Genomic DNA, 19,454 nt, shown 5'->3' with positions numbered 1-19,454 from the left:
ATCGCTTTTGGGATTTTTGTTTTGTGTAGTTTTTTTTGGCACTTGGACAAGATTTGAAAACAAATGCTTGCAGAGTGACCTACATTCATTACAGCTTAACATGCATCACTTGCATAACTGTTCTTTCCTGAGGCCCAATTCACTAAGTTCTAGTGCAGAGCTGTTTGTGCCTTCTTTAAGCCAGAAGCAGGAATATACAAGAAGTATAACTAAAGCATTGGATCTGCTGTTTTGGATCAATTGCTAGTTTTGCCTACAGAAAATGAATGCAGACGCTGCCTCGTTGTGCCAAGTCTGCAGCTGGGCTGTAAATCCTTCATTCTCTCTGCATTTTGTTCAGTAATTTGCACCAATATTTAGAATACAAAACTAGGAGTGGATTCAAAATATGGAAGAAGTACAAATCTTCATTATACTTTGCTCCACTCCTCCTCGTTTTTGCTTTCAAATACAAACCGCTGACCTGAATACTTTGTTGCTATATGTTTGCCTTTTATGATGCACTTGATTCCCTATGGAAGAAATTCCACCAAGGCTGCTTTGAGATGAGTGTATTTTTACTCAATTTTTTGACTGTTTTCGGGACTTTTAACTCCTTAAGGACGCGCCCCCCCCCCCCCCCCATTTTAAGTTTTCCTCCCCCCTTTTAAAGAAAAAAAAACTTAACTTTTATTTATCCATAGACGTCGCTGTATGAGGGCTTGTTTTTTGAGGTATGAGTTGTATTTTTCAATGGTACTATTTAATGTACTATACAATGTACTGAAAAAATCCTAAGTGGAGTAAAATGAATAAAAAATAGAAATTCCACGATCTTTTAGTGCGTCTTGTTTCTATGGCGCACAAACTGCAACAAAAGTGACAGGATAACATTATTCTATGGGTCCGTTGATTACTACGATACCAAACTTGTATCATGCTAACGATGACGAGCGGTAAATACACCCTAGAAATCGAAGTATATACAAATGATTACTCTGTTACATTCCATAGTGCTCTTTAATAAGGGCATGTGACATTTTTAAGCTGTCTAGAAAAGAGGCTCTGAATGAAAACTAAGCACTTCATTGTGAACATCTGAGCTTCTGTGTTGGTCTTTGTTAGCTAACAAGCTTTCCTGGGACCAGAACTGCCACTTTAATTTATGCCAGCAGTTGAACGCTCAAACTCCTGGTATAATGGCACTAAATATTGCTTAGCGGTACCAACGTTGAAGGTTTATGATGGACAAGACACCAGAGGTTCTAACATTACTACCAACTGGAACAGTCTCCATTAATGCTTCTGCTGCCTCCACAGAAGTCCACTCCGTGTTCTCCCAGCGGGAGCACAACATCGTTGCTGCCTATCTTATTACAGCAGGTATGGGCTTCTGTTTCCAAAATTTGTCATTTCATATGTGTAAGCTAAAACTAAAAGCATACTCAGGTTTTTACAACTTCTTCTGTATATCTGTACTATAATCCATTCGGTCAGATGGTTATGGGGCTCTATACACATTAGGCTGCATGTGTTTTGGAGTTCAATTCTCCCATTTATTGTTTATTGCCAAAAAGTGGATCTTTAGGATTGAAACCAAACCTAAAGACTTCATCTGTGAAGGTTTCACTTCTCTCCTGAATTGTTTTCTGGCTTTTATTTTTTTGACAATTGAGAAAGAATGGGAGAACTTACCACCTGATCGAAAGTGTGCATGCAGCCTTAAGCCAACTCTACACAGCCCAATGGCTTAATACCTATAGAAGACCTTTTGACTTTTCATAGGTCCACGGCTATCTTAGTAACCCATCTGCACAATGCAATTACATCGAAGAGCACTAATGGCCTGACAAAAACTATTTCCCTGTCAAATGTAGTCCAGATTCTTCAATGTCCATAACAGCATTGGCCAATCCTGCTAAAATCAGTACACTCAGATAATTATCTTGTGTGTAGGGCCAACATCTGCAGGCAGAAATCAATGGCTATCGAAAGCTAGACTTATAATAAAGTTGTAAAAAGGCACATGTCCATCTGTTGACCCCAAGAAAGGTTAAAAAATAGGTAGTTGCAATGCATGAGTCAGGACGATCCCCCTAATATAAGACAAATGGCAATAAATCCCTGTGCCAATTACCTATTAGAATGTGAACTATTGGAAACTTGCATATTAGAAATGTCTTTGTACCCTATGTATTTCATTTTGTCATTCCTGGAAACGACAGTAAAAAAAATACATGGGGTCCCACAAGGAAGAAAATATTAACTGTGATTTTGTATCTTCTCTCCCAGGTATAGTGAGCATTGCAAGCAACATTGTAGTATTGGGAATCTTTGTTAAATACAAGGAGCTTCGTACAGCAACTAATGCCATCATCATCAATCTGGCATTCACAGATATAGGCGTCAGTGGAATTGGTTATCCTATGTCTGCGGCCTCCGACTTGCATGGAAGTTGGAAATTTGGACATGTGGGATGCCAGGTATAAAGGCTAGCCTACTACTGATCATATGTCTACCCTTTTGCAATTGAAAGAGGATACAATTTTCTTAATCACATCAGGGGATTGACAAGTCTATTCCTGTGCTGCCGGTTTATACTGTTTATTTGCTATCTATATAATATTTTCTCCAGTAAACCTCACCATCTATTCTATCAATAATTATAGCTAATATATTAATTGGTAGTTCCATAATAGTGTTTCCCTGAAAATAAGACACTGCCTTATATATTTTTTTTTGCCTCAAAAGGGGCATTAGGTCTTATTTTCTGAGAAGGTCTTATTTTTATTTAGCATGCTTAGTCTGCATCCTTCTGCTGCTTTTCTGATCTTCGTCGCGCATCCGGCAGTCCTCGCTTGACCACAAAAGATCACTTCCTGCTTACAGGATTCAGAAATCCCGCCTCTAAAAAGCAATAGCTCTGATTGGCTGAGCAGCGCTTGAGAACCAATCAATGCAGCGCTCAGTTAACCAATGGGATGGCTGTGATTAGTTCTTCAACCGCTGCTCAGCCAATCAATGCAGCACTGGATAAACCAATCACAGCTGTTGTGTTGTGGAGGCGGGATTAATTGTCTGAGCCACAGTATTCATTTGCCAATTCATACATCCCGCCTCCACAACGCAACGGCTGTGATTTGTTCTTTGACCGCTGCTCAGCCAATTAATGCAGCACTGGGTAAACCAATCATAGCCATCGCATTGGTTCATTGAGCAGTGCATTGATTGTTTATCGAACGATGCTCAGCCAATCAAAGCTATCGCTTCCTGGTGGATTTATGAATCCCGTAACCAGGAAGTGATCTTCTGTGGGGGACTGGAGGACACTTGGTGAAGCTCCGGAAAGCAGCGGGAGAACGCGAATTGAGCCTGCTAGATGATGTAATCGGTTTTTGTTTTCTTAAATGTAATGCAGCTAGGGCTTTTTTTCTTGGTAGAGCTTATTTTTCAAGCCTCTTTGAAAATCATGAAAAATCAGTGTAGGGCTTATTTTCGGGGAAACCGGGTAAAATTCTACAACTGCCCAGTAGAAGTTACTGCTGGTAAACTGTACGACCACCATAAACCGGTACTGATCAAACTGGATTAGTGAATCCCAGGCCTGTATGTACATCTAACATGTTCTTGAAGATCTGATTTAAGGATTTGAGCTCATTTTAATTCACATTTAAAGGTCTTCAGCATACACTTCTTGCACACCTATCTCATGCCATTTCAAACAAGGGTAAAGACACATTAATTGTAAGCTTCAATTATCAATCTGTATTCAAATCTGTAAACGCAAAAAAATTCGTTTTTAATTAAAAATGGAAACAATGACGGCACAAACTACTTCTTGGTGTTTACTCTTAGATCTATGCTGGCTTAAACATCTTCTTTGGCATGGCAAGTATTGGCCTTCTGACTGTGGTTGCCATTGATCGTTACCTGACAATCTGCCGACCGGACATAGGTAATTTATAGACATCTCTTTTTTTTCCTTCTACAGTCACGTCTCTTTAAACGGAACCCGTTACCAGTGCAGCATCCCATAGGGTGACTGCGGACACATGGCATACGCTGGCTTGTCACAGCGGCACTTGCCACGCTCCCGCCCGGAGAGATGCACGCGGCCAAGGCAGCGCTGGGCCTCTTACAGACACCCCTAGCATGGGGATGCCCAATAAACAGATGTTGAGGTTGACATAGGTAACGCCACCGTTCCGGCACCCACCGGCATGAACATCGGCAGGGAAATCATTGAGCCACAGACAATGATAGAGTACCTTAGGCCCTTGGGAACGATCAGGGCCTGGAATAACTTTACTTGGTAACAACTTGAGCGATACAAAGCGAAAGTTGACAGTCTTTCAGACAGACTTGAAGATGAGTACCTCCACACAGCGACCCCAGACTTCAGGATGCTCCCCCTCTCTCCCCCTCTCCCCCCCTCTCTCCCCCTCTCCCCCCCTCTCTCCCCCTCTCTCCCCCTCTCCCCCCCTCTCTCCCCCTCTCTCCCCCTCTCTCCCCCTCTCTCCCCCTCTCTCCCCCTCTCTCCCCCTCTCTCCCCCTCTCTCCCCCTCTCTCCCCCTCTCTCCCCCTCTCTCCCCCTCTCTCTCCCTCTCCCTGCTGATCCTTGTGCTTGGGAAATCTCTCCTCCTCCTCCTCCATGCTACACTACATGAGGGCTAAAGGTGCCCCCATGCAGCTGGACCTCCTGACTACAACTCCAGAAGGCATGGAACTCCTTTCCCGCTTTCAATCACTCACATTTATAGACTCACACCATGCGACAGGACATAAATTGTTACATTTACCAGACAGTCAGCTCACGCTTTGCAGACATTAACCTCTCATTTGCTGCAGCTGTGCAATACACATAACAGAATGTCAAGACAGTTTTGCACAGAGCATCAACATAAGACAGACATGTATGACATTATGGGGGGGGGCCAGGAAAGCATGTACTGGGCCACTGCACCAGTTTTCAGTAGATCATACCAGTTAAAGCGCCCTAATAGTGATGCTGTTCACTTTCCAGTCTGACTTTGTTCTAAATGTGCATATCTGCATAATGGCTCTTTTAAAATCGCCTGTGCTGTATGTAAATGCAGGAGATTGGTCAGGGGGGCGTATAGGAGTGGCTCCTCTAGATCCTTTTTTTTTTTTTACCCATCAGGATCCGGAGCCCCCTGTGATGATGTCATCCACACACCACTCGGAAGCCTTGGGCCTGTACTGTATCCCCGGCTACTCACTCGTGCAGATAAGCTAGTTAAATGGGGGACTTTAAAAGAATGACTATGCAGGTATGCTATTCCAGACCTTTATAAACAGACCATCTGGGAAAGCCGGCAGAATCACTGTTGAGGCATTATTATTGGCTGATCTATTGAAAACTGGTGACAGGTTCCCCTTAAGTGTGGCCTATTATTTTTCTATCGTGGTCTACCTCCATGTATGTGTGTCAAATGGGGAAATAAATAGTGAATTATGTTAAACGAAAAGAATGCTTTTGATCCCAAATTCCAGGTTAGGCTAAATTTATATTGTTTAAAAAAAAAAAAAAAGACTAAATTTACATGCCCCCAGCAGCCCCTGCTTTAGGGACATTGAAGGAATTTGTATCTACTATGGCACATTCACAAGGGCTCCTGCACACTTTTGTTTTTACTTGCGTGCTTTTTTTCACGCGATATTGCTGCGTTTCTTTCACGCGATTGTCATTGGGACTTTCTAATGCCTTTTTAACATAAGAAAGTCCCATTGACAATCGTGTGAAGAAAATGCAGCAATATCGCGTGAAAAAAATGTGCAAGAAAAACGCAAGTGGGTATTCACCCTTAGGCTGTTCTATGATCCACCGTCCAAGAAATCAACACTCAAAGGCAGATGGGTAGCTGTAGCAGTTGTACCCAGGCCCTGGTGTCAAGGGGGTCAAATGGTTCCACTGTCACATGAGAAGACACCAGTATTATACATGGTAGGTTGCTTCAAGTTACACCTTTGCTCATGGGCCACAATTTAACAGATATGATGGCACTTTCTGTGAGTTCATTAAACAGCCTTTTAGCGAAGCTGTGATCTACATTTATTAGTTGCTATAATGAGAAATCTCTCCACAGGAAGAAGAATAACCAGCCTTCACTATACAGCCATGATTCTTGCTGCTTGGATAAATGCTGTCTTCTGGTCTGTAATGCCTATTGTGGGATGGTCAAGTTATGCCCCAGACCCAACTGGAGCCACATGTACTATCAACTGGAGGAAAAATGATGCGTAAGAAATACTAAGCTACTCCTCTCATAGACACTATATAGCTAAAACTTTCTTTACCCAGGGCCAAGGCAAAGAAGCTTTTGACAAGTAGCTTCACTGGGCAAGAAGACCCAGTGACATCCTTTAACCCTGTCATGTAGGTTTCTTATGTAGAAGCTCCTAGGCAGGTTAATGTGATGTCACTGATGATGTCCCTGCTCGGCCTGCTGTGGGCTCCAGCGGTCAGGTGGTCAAACAACCCATGTGACTGCAGCCATCAAATTGTACAGAAGACCGGAGTGGCAGCAAGAGGTGAATAAATATGTTTTTGTTTTTTTTTTAACTTGGGTTGGTTCCCTCACTGCCACCACTGATTTTTATTAGGAAAACCCCTTTAAGGTACTCACCCAGCAGTCTTCTCATTGACTATAGCTTCTGTGCTTTTACACAGGAGTGATAGTCATTCAGCGAATAAAGTGGGAGCATACCAGAGATCTATTCCGGCTGCACCCCTCCATTCACATTGAACTGTCCGTTGTTCAAAGATTGAAGTTGAGAAGTTGCTCGCTGGTCGCTTCGTTTTAATGAGCCGAAATGAAGCAAGTATTGAGCGATTTCTTGCTCAGTGTCCTGTTAGTAGCTGTATGTACACGGTACGAATATCGCCAAAAATCGCTGTTTCAAGTAATTTTCCAGGCAATAATTGCCTTGTGTAAAGCCGTCCTAGAGAGCTTCGCCATCTTAAAGAATGGCACAAATGTGGCACATGCTTTTTATTAGAGTGGAACAAGTTCTCTGGGTGCCCAAGATTGGGATTTCAGTATGTGCCCCTCCATCATCTTAGTCCCTGAAGTTCAGAATCAGAGCTGTCAGATGGACAAGCATTCATTTAATTGCCCACTGTCTAACCCTTTCCACCAATCCATTGGGTTCTTATTTGCAATACTCCCCATTTCTGTCCACTCCACATTTCTCTGCAGGACTAGCTGGCCATCCTATAATATATCTGTAGTCGTGTTGAGTAGCTTCTCTAACAACTCCATCCCTCACCTCTTCTATATATGCACTCACCTGATACTGGATTCCTTCAACTTACTGCTTTCTTCGCAGTGTTGTTCCATATTTGCAATAATAAGGGTTTATGGACCATAAAAGTTTATATTGTAAACTTGATTGTTTATTCTCCTGCAGGTCATTTATATCCTATACAATGACTGTAGTTGTTGTAAACTTTATTGTGCCACTGATGGTGATGTTTTACTGTTACTACAATGTGTCCCGCACAATGAAGGGATATGACAGCAGAAATAGCCTCGGAGGTACTAATGTGGATTGGTCTGACCAGGCTGATGTTACAAAGGTAGGAAGCATATGCCATCTTGGTTTTTCATATATTTGATCATAATCATTGAAATCTGTTCTATCCTAGTGCATTGCTTAAAATGTGGATAATATAGATTGTTGGGTTTTTGCAATTTATCAGAAATACAAAGAAAATAATCTTCTAGGATTACATGTATAATTGCTTGGCTTGTTGTTACTTGAACCACTTAAAGGGGTTGTCCCGCGGCAGCAAGTGGGTCTATACACTTCTGTATGGCCATATTAATGCACTTTGTAATGTACATTGTGCATTAATTATGAGCCATACAGAAGTTATCAGAAGTTTTATACTTACCTGCTCCGTTGCTGGCGTCCTCGTCTCCATGGTGCCGACTAATTTTCGGCCTCCGATGGCCAAATTAGCCGCGCTTGCGCAGTCCGGGTCTTCTGCTGTCTTCAATGGGGCCGCTCGTGCAGAATGCCGACTCCGTGTAGCTCTGCCCCGTCACGTGCCGATTCCAGCCAATCAGGAGGCTGGAATCGGCAATGGACCGCACAGAAGAGCTGCGGTCCACGGAGGGAGCAGACCCCGGTAAGCACTCTCCGGTTTGTTTTTTTAACCCCTGCATCGGGGTTGTCTCGCGCCGAACGGGGGGGGGGTGTTAAAAAAAAACAAAAAAAAAAAAACCCGTTTCGGCGCGGGACAACCCCTTTAATGTAATGGTTCTCAGCAAGAGAAACCAAGTAAACTTGTAGATATGATACCTTTAAATGGCTTACAAAAGTACATGATGACATAGCGAGCTTTCAGACCTCTCAAGGATCTCCTTCAGGCATAATTAAATAGATCCGAAGAAGCATGAAAATATATATATACACATACCCATGACAAGGCACAGAGAAATATATACTTAAATAGACACTGAACATTTTATGGTCCCTGAATTAGTGTTAAGGTCCCTTTTACACGGGACGACTGTCTGGGGCAAACGATGCTCGACACTCGTCCCTGTGTATCCGCGCCCCCGTGCTGTCACACGTGCTGCATAAACGATGAGCGATGAGCTCATCGTTCAGCTTAAACAGCCGCCGTTCAATATGAACGGCCGCTGTGTTATCTCAATGAAGAGGGGCGGGGGAGTGAGAGGAGAGAAATCTCCTGCACTGCCCTGCCTGCCTGCTGGCCCCTCTGTGTGCGAGCTGTGTGCGAGGAAACACAAGGACGAGTGTCAGGCATTGTTTTCTCGACATTCGTCCCGTGTAAATGGACCTTTAAGGGGTCACCAGACCAGAGTGTTATCTGTGCTATAGATGTCACATACTTCCAAGTCACGCATGAATCCTATTGAAAAATTTAGGCCTCTGTTGAAAGCGCCAAAAGTTGTTATAAATACTCCCAAATTCTTCTATGGCTTTGTGATTTGAGATTGGCTAAGTATTGGTCCATTTATTATTACATATTTCTATTGTGGCCAAATGATCATATTGATTTCTATGGAGTAAGAGCAGCTGTGAAATTCCTTGCGCTACTTATCTCTGTAGAAGCCTTTACAAGAATAGAGAGCTATGGAATTAATTTCCCTTGATTCCCTCGAATCCTTACAGAAGTTCAATAATTAAATGTAAGCACACAAAAGTACGATATACATATTTGTTATATAGAACATATTGTTAACCCTTTCTAATCCACTGTCTGACGTCTAAAGACATTCTGATTGAAGGCTGTACAGCTCCGATGTCGGAAGACGTGCGGCAGGGTATTCGTACTGTACATAACTGTCCGTTGTGTTGTCGGGGGCCTCTCCAGCATGCCCCATACTGCAGTACTGGCTTTCGCCAGCAGATGGTGCTGTTGTATAATGGCAGTAAGAGAAAACCCCCTAGGAAACCCTGAATCCAAAATTGGATTGCAAAGGGTTAAAATACAGCATGCTCTGACTGTGAACTAGGAATGATGATGATTGTTGGCATACTTCTTCTTCCAGATGTCTGTAGTGATGATTCTGATGTTTCTGATCGCATGGTCCCCATATTCTATTGTCTGCCTGTGGTCATCTTTTGGGGATCCTAAACAAATTTCACCAGCAATGGCCATTATTGCGCCACTCTTTGCTAAGTCTTCAACTTTCTATAATCCTTGCATCTATGTAATTGCAAATAAGAAGTAAGTACTTCCTTCTTTGTCAATTTTTTTAACTTCACATTTTGTTCCAGGCATGCAATTGATATATACATAAGGCAATGGTCTCAACGTGCACCTTTAATGGATACTGCAGACCGGCTTCACCAGGCTCAAGCGTATTTATACTCGCACTGTGTATTTGCATGATGGGCGTAGCATTTTTGCGTGTGTGTGCACAATTTACTGTATTTATTGCACACTCGTGCACAAAAAGACGCGTGGGAGTTGAACTTTTAATATACATTTTTTTTATATTTTTAAAAAACCTCATTTAACTTATTTTCACATTTTTTTAGTCCCTATAGGGGACTTGAACTAAACAGTTGGCACCTAAATTGTATAGAGTGGGTTTGGCTCTCGAGCCTGTTCATATACCTTTCTCAACTGCCTGATGTATATTTGCAGTGGGCGGTCCTTTAGGAGTTAAGTTGGCTAGCATGGCAAAGCAGTGTGCATCCAGCATTTGACCAGTAGGTGTAGCCTTACTGGCCGAGTAGCAGGCATGGCATGGTCAGACATGGGAATTGAAGTCCTACAATTGGAGTCCGGCTCAGCAATGTACTGCTTGTGAATAAATACATGGCAAATGCCACAATTTTTTTTTAAATAAAGTATTGTATTTCTTTGATAATTGGCGAAGGTTCATTGGAAAAGAGCAATGTATGTAACAGGTTCCTCCCGCGGTGTCAGTTCACACTAGTTTTCTACAGATTTTGGTGCAGATCTGCAGTTGATTTGACTCTTTCAGTTGAATTCAAATGGAAGGGGTGAAATCAGCTGCAGATCTGCACCAAAATCTGCCACAAAACCTGCCGCAAATCAGTGACATGTGAACAAACCCTTAAATGCACTGCAAGTAGTCATGAGTTCGGCTGATAAAGTAACATTTTAAAATATGTTGATCTGGAGAAAATGGTCATCATTACTTTTATGGATTTGTATACTAAGTCGTTAACACTACCCTCTTTTTCAGGTTCAGGAGAGCAATCCTATCTATGCTACAGTGCAAGTCACATCAAGAAGTGACTCTAGACAACCACTTTCCGATGAGTGTCTCCCAAAACACTTTGACAACATAACTCGGCTTAATTATTCCTGTTTCTGTATGGACAATACTAGATGTTTCCTGGAGTAATAGTTTAAAATACGTGAAACCAATGCAATTTCATTGTTGAGAGATTGGTCATTGACCCCATTTGCATAAAGTGATTATTGTTCTGTTCAGGCTTTTCATTAACATAGTGCCAACAATCTCTGCTGTGCATTGCAATGGTCTTTAATTAAGCTGGTAATAGACATTACATAGCTGTCAGAAAAAACATTTGAAAGGTAGCTCCTTCGACCCTCTTGTGAGCAGTAGCTCTACCTAAGCCTACATGTCTACTTTTTAATTTGGATGGAGACGAGCAGCTGCCAATTACATCTTGAAATCCAACATTTCCAATCCTTCATTCACACCTGAACCTACAGTCATGAGAAAAACTAAGTACACCCTCTTTCAGTTCTATGGTTTTATGTTATCAGGACAGAAAAACATCACGTCCTTAGGGCTTATTCAGACGAACCTATATCGGCCGGGTATTCACGCCGGCCGATATTCGGCGTCCCTCTCTGCAGGGGGGGGGGCTGGAAGACCCAGGAGCAGTGCACTGAGATCCCGCCTCCTCTCCGCTCCTTGGCACTATTTGCAATGAGAGGAGGCGAAGCTAAGTTCCGGGAGTTGGCTCCCCCCCCGTCCCGCCCCCTCCAATTGCAAATAGTGCCGAGGGGCAGAGAGGAGGCGGAGAGGGGGCGAGAGCTCACTACACTGCTCCCGGCTCTTCCAGCCTCCTCCCCCTGCAGAGAGGGACGCCGTATATCGGCCGGCGTAAATACGCGGCAGATATACGGTCATCTGAATAAACCCTTATAAGGTCTTAAAGTTGGGTAAATTCAACCTGAGATGAATGATGGCACATGACAGATTACACCATGTCATTATTATTTTTTTTTTTTAATTAAGTACACCTTGCTTCCATAAGAATTGAGAGGGTAAGTAGCAGTCAGCTGCTGCTAATCAAATAGCCTTGGTTTATTGATCATCAGCAAGTGTAACCACCTCTATAAAAGCAGATGCTTTAGTAGTTTGCTGATATGGAGCATTCAGGTGTGTTTTAACACAATGCCAAAGAGTAAAGGCATCAGCAATGCTTTTAATGAAGCAATTATTGCTGCCCATCTGCCTGGGAAGGGTAATAAGGCCATTTCCAAACAATTTAGATTGCATCATTCTACTGAGCAATCTGAGAAAGATTATTCACAAGTGGAAAACATACAAGACTGTTGCCAATCTTCCCAGGAGTGGACCTCCCAGCCCACTTCAAGGTCACATAATGCAATTCTCAAAGAAATTGCAAAAATCCAGAAACTACATCTCAGGCTCTAAAGGCCGCAGTTAGGTCTCCTACACTAGCGATAGTCTTTCTTGCGATGCGAGAGTGAGTGAAAACGCATGATTATGAAACCAATGATTTTCAATGGTTTCATACTCATTTGTGATGTTTTCACTGAAGCTTCGCAGTGCTAAGAAAAACCTGCGCTATCGCCCATTGTTTTCAATGGGGCCGACGGCAGCAGGACCTGCCCCATTGAAAACATAGGGAGTACATTGCACTCCCCTGCCAGAGCTATGACAGCTATGGCATGGGATTTACCATCCCCACAGGGACTGCGGGGATGGAGGAATCCTCTGCCACAGCTGTGGCAGAGGTCTGTGATACTATCCCATTGCTTTCAATGGGGCCGGCGCTGCTGTCGCCCCATTGAAAGCAAGGGGTTGCAGGCAAACACCGCAGTGATGATTTTCAGGGAAGGGCTTGCAATATAAGCCCTTTCCTGAAAATCATGGCTAACTGTAAAAAAAAGTTAAAACAAAACATTTTTACTCACTCAGAAGAGTCGTCTTCTGTCTTCTGGAGGCCGGGGAGTAAAAAAATCCCCGCCTCCAGAAAGCGCTGCCTTTGATTGGCTGAGCGCTGTGACCAATCACTGGCAGCGCTTAGCTGTCATTCAATGACGGCTGGGCGCTGCCTGTGATTGGTCACAGCGTTCAGCCCATCAGAGGCAGCGCTTTTTGGAGGAGTGGATTTTTCAATTCTTGGCCTCCAGAAGACAACTGCCGTGGCCGGAGAGTAAAATTTTTTTGTTTTACTTTTTTTTTTTTTCACAGCTGCTATGGTTCCCGTGCGGAGAAGGAATCCCCTGCCATAGCTGTGATAGCTCTCACTCGCTCTCGTATAGCAAGAAAGCAGATCACTAGTGGGTAGGAGCCCTTATGTTTAATTTTCAAGTTCATGACAGTACAATTAGCAAAAGACTAAACAAGTATGGCTTCCTTGGAAGGGATGCCAGAAAAAGTATTTTCTTTCTAAAACAACATGGTAGCACAGCTAAAGTTTGCAAAGTTGCATTTGAACAAACCACAAGACTACTGGAACAATGTCCTTTTGACAGATGAGACTAGAGTGGAGATGTTTGGCCATAATGCCCAGCATCACGTTTGGTGAAATCCAAGGACATCATATCACCACCAACACCTCATACCAACTGTCAAGCACAGTGGAGGAGGGGTGATAAGTTGGACTTGTTTTGCAGCCACAGGATCTGGATCTCAGGATCTTGCAGTCACATGAACTTCTCTGTATACCAGAGTATTCTAGAGTTAAATATGAGGCCATCTATCCAAAAGCTAAAGCTAGGCTGAAATTGCTTTATGCAACTAGACAATGATCCCAAGCACAACAGCAATTACTGGAAAAGAAAACAAAATAAGGTGTCGCAACGATCCAAAGTCCAGACCTCAACAGAGCTGTATATAAACGAATGCCCACAAACCTCAATGAATTAAAACAACGTTGTAAAGAAGAGTAGGCCAAAATTCCCCCAGAATGATGTGAGAGACTGGTAAAGTTATAGTGAAAACGATTCCTTCATGTTAGTGCTGCTAAAGGTGGTTCTACAAACTGTTGATTCATGGGGTGTACTTAATTTTTCACACAACGCTTATGCATATTGGCATAATTTATGTTAAATACATTTTGACATGGTGTAAATTGTCATGTGTTGTTCAAATCTGAGGTTTGCTTAATTATAAGACCTTCTAAGGACCAGGTGTTTTTTTAATGTACTGATACATAAAACCATATAATTCAAAGAGGGTGCACTTAAGATTTCTCATGACTGTACAGAAGATTGTTGGGTGATCCTACGAAAATCAATGAGTTTTGTTGACTATGATCAAATACGTATTGTCAGCTTTAGGCCTCGCTCACACGGGCGACAATTTTGTCGCGTTGCTACAATTCTACAAATCGCATGTATGTGAAGCCCGTGCTTTCCTATGGGTTCCTTCACACATGCGATGTTTTGTAGCATGCAACAACTCGACACAAAAACCTTGCGGGTCCAGCGATATACCTGCGACTAGTGAGGTTTTGTAGCCCATGTTTCCCTATGGAGCCTTCCTCTCTGTTGCATCGCATGAAAATGCAATTTTCGTGTGGTGCGGTGCGATGCAGCTTTGACAGTAGAAAATCCTACTGTCAAAGCTATTATGTAAGCTCTGGCTGCAGGGAAAAAATAAAAAAGCAGTATCCATCATTTAAAAACTGCTGTTTGCCCGGCCGCGTCTTCTCCCCGGGTCTCGGCACTGTTTCTCTTCATCATCTTCTGGCCGGAGATTGAAAAATCCCTGCCTCCTGAAAGCGCTGCCTCTGATTGGCTGACGCTTAGCCAATCGCAGCCAGCACTCGATGAACCAATCACAGCCATTCATCGAGTGCTGGCTGTGATTGGCTAAGTGTCAGCCAATCACAGCCAGCGCTTCCATGAGGTGGGGATTTTTCAATCCTCAGCCAGAAGAGTAGAAGATAACCAGTGTCCGGCACGGGAGGAAGCTGCAGCAGAGCCACGGACAGCGCGTCTAGGTGATGTATGTTTTTTTTTTAAATATTTTTCAGCTACAGCTTATTTTAGGGGTAGGGCTTATATTTCAACCCCATCCCCCCCTCCCAAAAATCCTCGCATGTGGTGCTACAAAGTCACGCGACTTTGTAGTCCTACAAAGCCGCAGTATCACCGCGAGAAACCATAGCGATATCGCACGGACCAGCGATGCAATATCGCCGCGATTTTCTTGCGGTGATGCTGTGTCGTCTGTGTGAACGAGGCCTTAGGGAGAGATTAGATGAATGGTCATGTCACCTGAGGCCCTAAAAGTGATTCCACACTTTGCCTATAAAACGGCTCTCGGAGGCTCCTTGTGTGTAGTCACCTCTTTTTCCACTTGTGTAAAGCGTGTTGACCATTAGATACCTCTATGACTCAATTAAAGAGATTGTGCCCAGCTAATGGGATTTGAGCAGAGGTGCATTATTGGAATACAATGAGCTGGATGGTCATTTTGACAATTTACTCACTACCTGGGCCATTCTGACCAGACTGTTAGGAGGTGCTGGTACCAGTTGATGCGTGAGGACATGAACACACAAGACGACCTGGGCACAGGATGCCCTCAACAGACCACCGATACATCCTGCAGCCATATGTTGCTTCTCATGCCAGGGCTTCCAAGAGGCATTTTCCAGTGGGATAATGCTCGGCTGTACACAGTAAGGGGGTCACAGGAATGCCTCCATAACATTGCCACACTTCTTTGGTCTGCCCAACCACCAGATTTATCGCCAATAGAACATGTATGGGACAATCTGGGTCGCCAACGTCAACCGCCTACGAGTTTGCATGATCTAGAGGCTCAGTTACAGCAAATGTGGACCAATATACGAAATATACCATATGGAATCTGTATGCCTCCCTGCCCGCCTGTATCACATCTTGTATCCAAGCTAGAGGAGGTACAACAGGGTACTAGAGCCTTCATGCCTGCCCGTATCACATCTTGTATCCAAGCTAGAGGTGGTACAACAGGGTACTAGAGCCTCCATGCCCACCTGTATCACATCTTGTATCCAAGCTAGAGGCGGTACAACAAGGTATTAGAGCCTCCATGCCCACCTGTATCACATCTTACATCCAAGCTAGAGGTGGTACAACAAGGTATTAGAGCCTCCATGTCCGCCCGTATCACATCTTGTATCCAAGCTAGAGGCGGTACAACAGGGTACTAGAGCCTCTATGCCCGCCCGTATCACATCTTGTATCCAAGCTAGAGGCGGTACAACAGGGTACTAGAGCCTCCCTTCAAAGATTACTTTGTCTCAGCTATCAGCCCCATGGTAGAACAAAGCGAATGTAATCATGGAACAGCGGGCAGACGGTCTGTTCCTTAAATACAGCTCCCAACAGCTCACATGCTACTAATTGGTATTAATAGGCATTAGTACCAAGTAGTAGTTTATGCAAAATGATCGCTCAAAAGCCATATTTTGAGTGATCATCTTTGTATCTAAATGCACCTTAAGGGCGCCCACCCACTGGCGATTTTTTTCCCTGCGAAATTCGCAGCATTTTTTTCTCTGCAGGGGTCTATGGGACTTGTAATGTTAAAAGCGCGATCGCGCAAAATCGCAATTTACCGCGAAATCGCGATTTTGCGCGGTCGCGATTTTAACATTACAAGTCCCATAGACCCCTGCAGAGAAAAAAATGCTGCGAATTTCGCAGGGAAAAAAATCGCCAGTGGGTGGGCGCCCTTAGACACTTACTGTATATTAAAATTATATAGTCAAAACTAGGAGTGGGTCACATTGACAGGAAAAGTATAAAGAAGCAAAACAATATATAATGCTATTTGTTTTTGTATTCAGTCCCAGTATAAAGAACTGGGACTGACTTAAGGCGAGGTAAAAACCAAGTGACTCCAAGAAATCAGCGATTTGTCACTCAGCGCCTTGTCGGCGGCCACTTTTACGTGGGACGACTATCACTGGAATTTGCTGTTTCCAACGCCAATTTGCATGATCAGCATCCCATGAAAAGGTAAAGATACGCATCTTGCTAGGTCACTATACAGGGAAAACATACAAAATGATGTCATATTGCACAGATTAGCACAGTTCTAAGTATTGCACATGGTGATGTCATAGTGCAAGGATGATGAACACAGTGATGTCACTGTGGGTCACTACAGAGGGATAACACACAGTGATGTCACAGTACATCTATAATAAACATTGAAGTAATAGAAAAGGGTAATTGCATGCAGTGATGTCACAGAACATAAATAACATTATAATATGCATCAACACTTCTACAAGCGTTCCACTTTATTTTACAATTTATGACATATGATAACATGGCCCGTGATTCTGAGATAATGCTAGGGTATTTTAACATACTCCCTATGGTATTCAGCAGAACTAGACACCAACTTGGGTCTTTCTGGAACCTATTGATTTTGTCGTCATGTTCATGTTTTCCTCTCTGGGGTTGAACACTTAGGGCGGATTCACATGGGTGTATGCGCAAAAACGCTGTGATTGAGTCTTTTTTGCATGTGGTTTTGCTTATATTACTGTATTTTTTGTGCTGTCTGGGTCATTTCACTTGGGCGCAGGACACAGCCACGCCCTGCGTTAAATGGCTAATTAGCCTAATTAGTTCCCGATGTGTTCTTCTCCCCACAGTATTGCGCAATTGCCCAGGCATTGGGTGCACATTTTCTCATCCCCCATAGACTCCTATGGGGCTTTTGGTGCAAATGGCATCATATACAAAATCAATGTTTTCCTGCACTGCAGGGAAAAATCGTGGCATGCTCTATCTTTTCACATTCCTTGGAACACCTCACCAATTGATTTCAATGGGATCTTAAATAATCTTGAAAAAAGCGCCCGCGGACATGAGGCCTTACCGTGGCAGTGCAAGAGCCATAACACATTAACATATAATGTATTGTATAACTTCCATTAAATTTTTGGGGGATGGGGTGAAAAAAAACCCTCAGAAATTCCACTATTGTTTTTGGCTTTTGTTTTTACAGCATTCATTATTCATTAAAAATAACTTGATAATTGATTGGTACCGCTATGGTCAACTTAAGCCATGGTTGATTATTGAACAGTCCTTTGCTTTTAGGGCAATAAAACAACTTTACCGTCCACATGATGGAAATAATGGAAGTCCACTTGGACATGTTCTCTTTGGAGTATATGCGACTTTTTGTCCTAAAAGAGAGTGTATTTTTTCTTTATTTGTACATTTTCTTTTATGTACTATTTGATATTCCTCCTCACCTTAATGCCCCCTGACCATTTACACGCACGGCCCAAAAGTAATCAGCCAAGAACTAATCTGCTATGTGGTTGTGCCCCAAAATTCAGATCTTTATTAAACAGAGTATGGCTAATCTTTTCACCATTAAAGGAGATGTCCCGCGCCGAAACGGGTTTGTTTTTTTTTAAACCCCCCCCCCCCGTTCGGCGCGAGACAACCCCGATGCAGGGGTTAAAAAAACCACCCGCACAGCGCTTACCTGAATCCCGGCGGTCCGGCGTCTTCATACTCACCTGCTGAAGATGGCCGCCGGGATCCTCTGTCTTCATGGACCGCAGGGCTTCTGTGCGGTCCATTGCCGATTCCAGCCTCCTGATTGGCTGGAATCGGCACGTGACGGGGCGGAGCTACACGGAGCCCCATAGAGAAGAGGAGAAGACCCGGACTGCGCAAGCGCGGCTAATTTGGCCATCGGAGGGCGAAAATTAGTCGGCACCATGGAGACGAGGACGCCAGCAACGGAGCAGGTAAGTATAAAACTTTTTATAACTTCTGTATGGCTCATAATTAATGCACAATGTACATTACAAAGTGCATTAATATGGCCATACAGAAGTGTATAGACCCACTTGCTGCCTCGGGACATCTCCTTTAAGTCCACAAACATGTGTTCCATCTTCTTGCATTTAAAACAAACGTGGTAAATATGCTCCGTGTTATCCTCCTGATAGGCAAACGTTTGTTCGCATGCTGGTTCCAACCGCAAGTTCCGATATTGACAGATATTATACAACAGACTAAAGATCTTCTGTGTATGGGTAATCGGAAACGAAAATTGTGAGTGTAACCGCGAAAATCAATGTATTTGAATTGCCACGATGTACCGTGTATTATATGCACGTATATCGCACGCGTAAAACTCAATTCAAATACGCTCCTCTGAGTTTAGCCTTATAGTTAAAGGGGTTGTCCCGCGCCGAAACGGGTTTTTTTTTTTCCAATAGCCCCCCCGTTCGGCGCGAGACAAACCCGATGCAGGGGTTAAAAAAGAAAACCGGATAGTGCTTACCTGAATCCCCGCGCTCCGGTGACTTCTTACTTACCTGGTGAAGATGGCCGCCGGGATCTTCACCCTCGGTGGACCGCAGGTCTTCTGTGCGGTCCATTGCCGATTCCAGCCTCCTGATTGGCTGTAATCGGCACGTGACGGGGCGGAGCTACGAGGAGCCGCTCTCCGGCACGAGCGGCCCCATTCAGAAAAGAAGAAGACCGGACTGCGCAAGCGTGTCTAATCGGGCGATTAGACGCTGAAAATTAGACGGCACCATGGAGACGAGGACGCTAGCAACAGAACAGGTAAGTGAATAACTTCTGTATGGCTCATAATTAATGCACAATGTACATTACAAAGTGCATTAATATGGCCATACAGAAGTGTATACCCCCACTTGCTTTCGTGGGACAACCCCTTTAAGCTCTCAAGATGGTTCCCCTCCTTCCCTGCCACCCCATTCCTCCC

The 19,454-nt window shown here is 43.7% G+C and overlaps 2 protein-coding genes across 2 annotated transcripts in view; both read left to right on the top strand.

Annotated features, from left to right (window-relative positions):
- The first annotated feature begins 1,020 nt into the window (after nucleotides 1-1,020).
- RRH (retinal pigment epithelium-derived rhodopsin homolog) lies at nucleotides 1,021-10,975 on the top strand. Its single transcript, XM_066574849.1, has 7 exons — nucleotides 1,021-1,362; nucleotides 2,272-2,462; nucleotides 3,835-3,934; nucleotides 6,087-6,240; nucleotides 7,411-7,579; nucleotides 9,528-9,706; nucleotides 10,698-10,975. Exons 1-7 carry the CDS (start codon nucleotides 1,221-1,223, stop codon nucleotides 10,801-10,803), a joined length of 1,041 nt encoding a protein of 346 aa, XP_066430946.1. The 5' UTR covers nucleotides 1,021-1,220; the 3' UTR covers nucleotides 10,804-10,975.
- A 4,265-nt stretch (nucleotides 10,976-15,240) lies between these two features.
- The window catches only part of LRIT3 (leucine rich repeat, Ig-like and transmembrane domains 3), a 49,893-nt gene continuing 45,679 nt past the window's right edge, over nucleotides 15,241-19,454 (top strand). Inside the window, exon 1 of the mRNA XM_066574822.1 lies at nucleotides 15,241-15,625. Coding sequence (XP_066430919.1) covers nucleotides 15,241-15,625 — 385 coding nt within the window. The remainder of the gene's footprint in view (nucleotides 15,626-19,454) is intronic.

Source organism: Eleutherodactylus coqui, chromosome 7 (genome assembly GCF_035609145.1).
Source record: "Eleutherodactylus coqui strain aEleCoq1 chromosome 7, aEleCoq1.hap1, whole genome shotgun sequence".
Taxonomy (NCBI): Eukaryota; Metazoa; Chordata; class Amphibia; order Anura; family Eleutherodactylidae; genus Eleutherodactylus; species Eleutherodactylus coqui.
The sequence above is the reverse complement of the archived record's forward strand: the minus strand, read 5'-3'. Positions and strand labels throughout refer to the sequence as shown.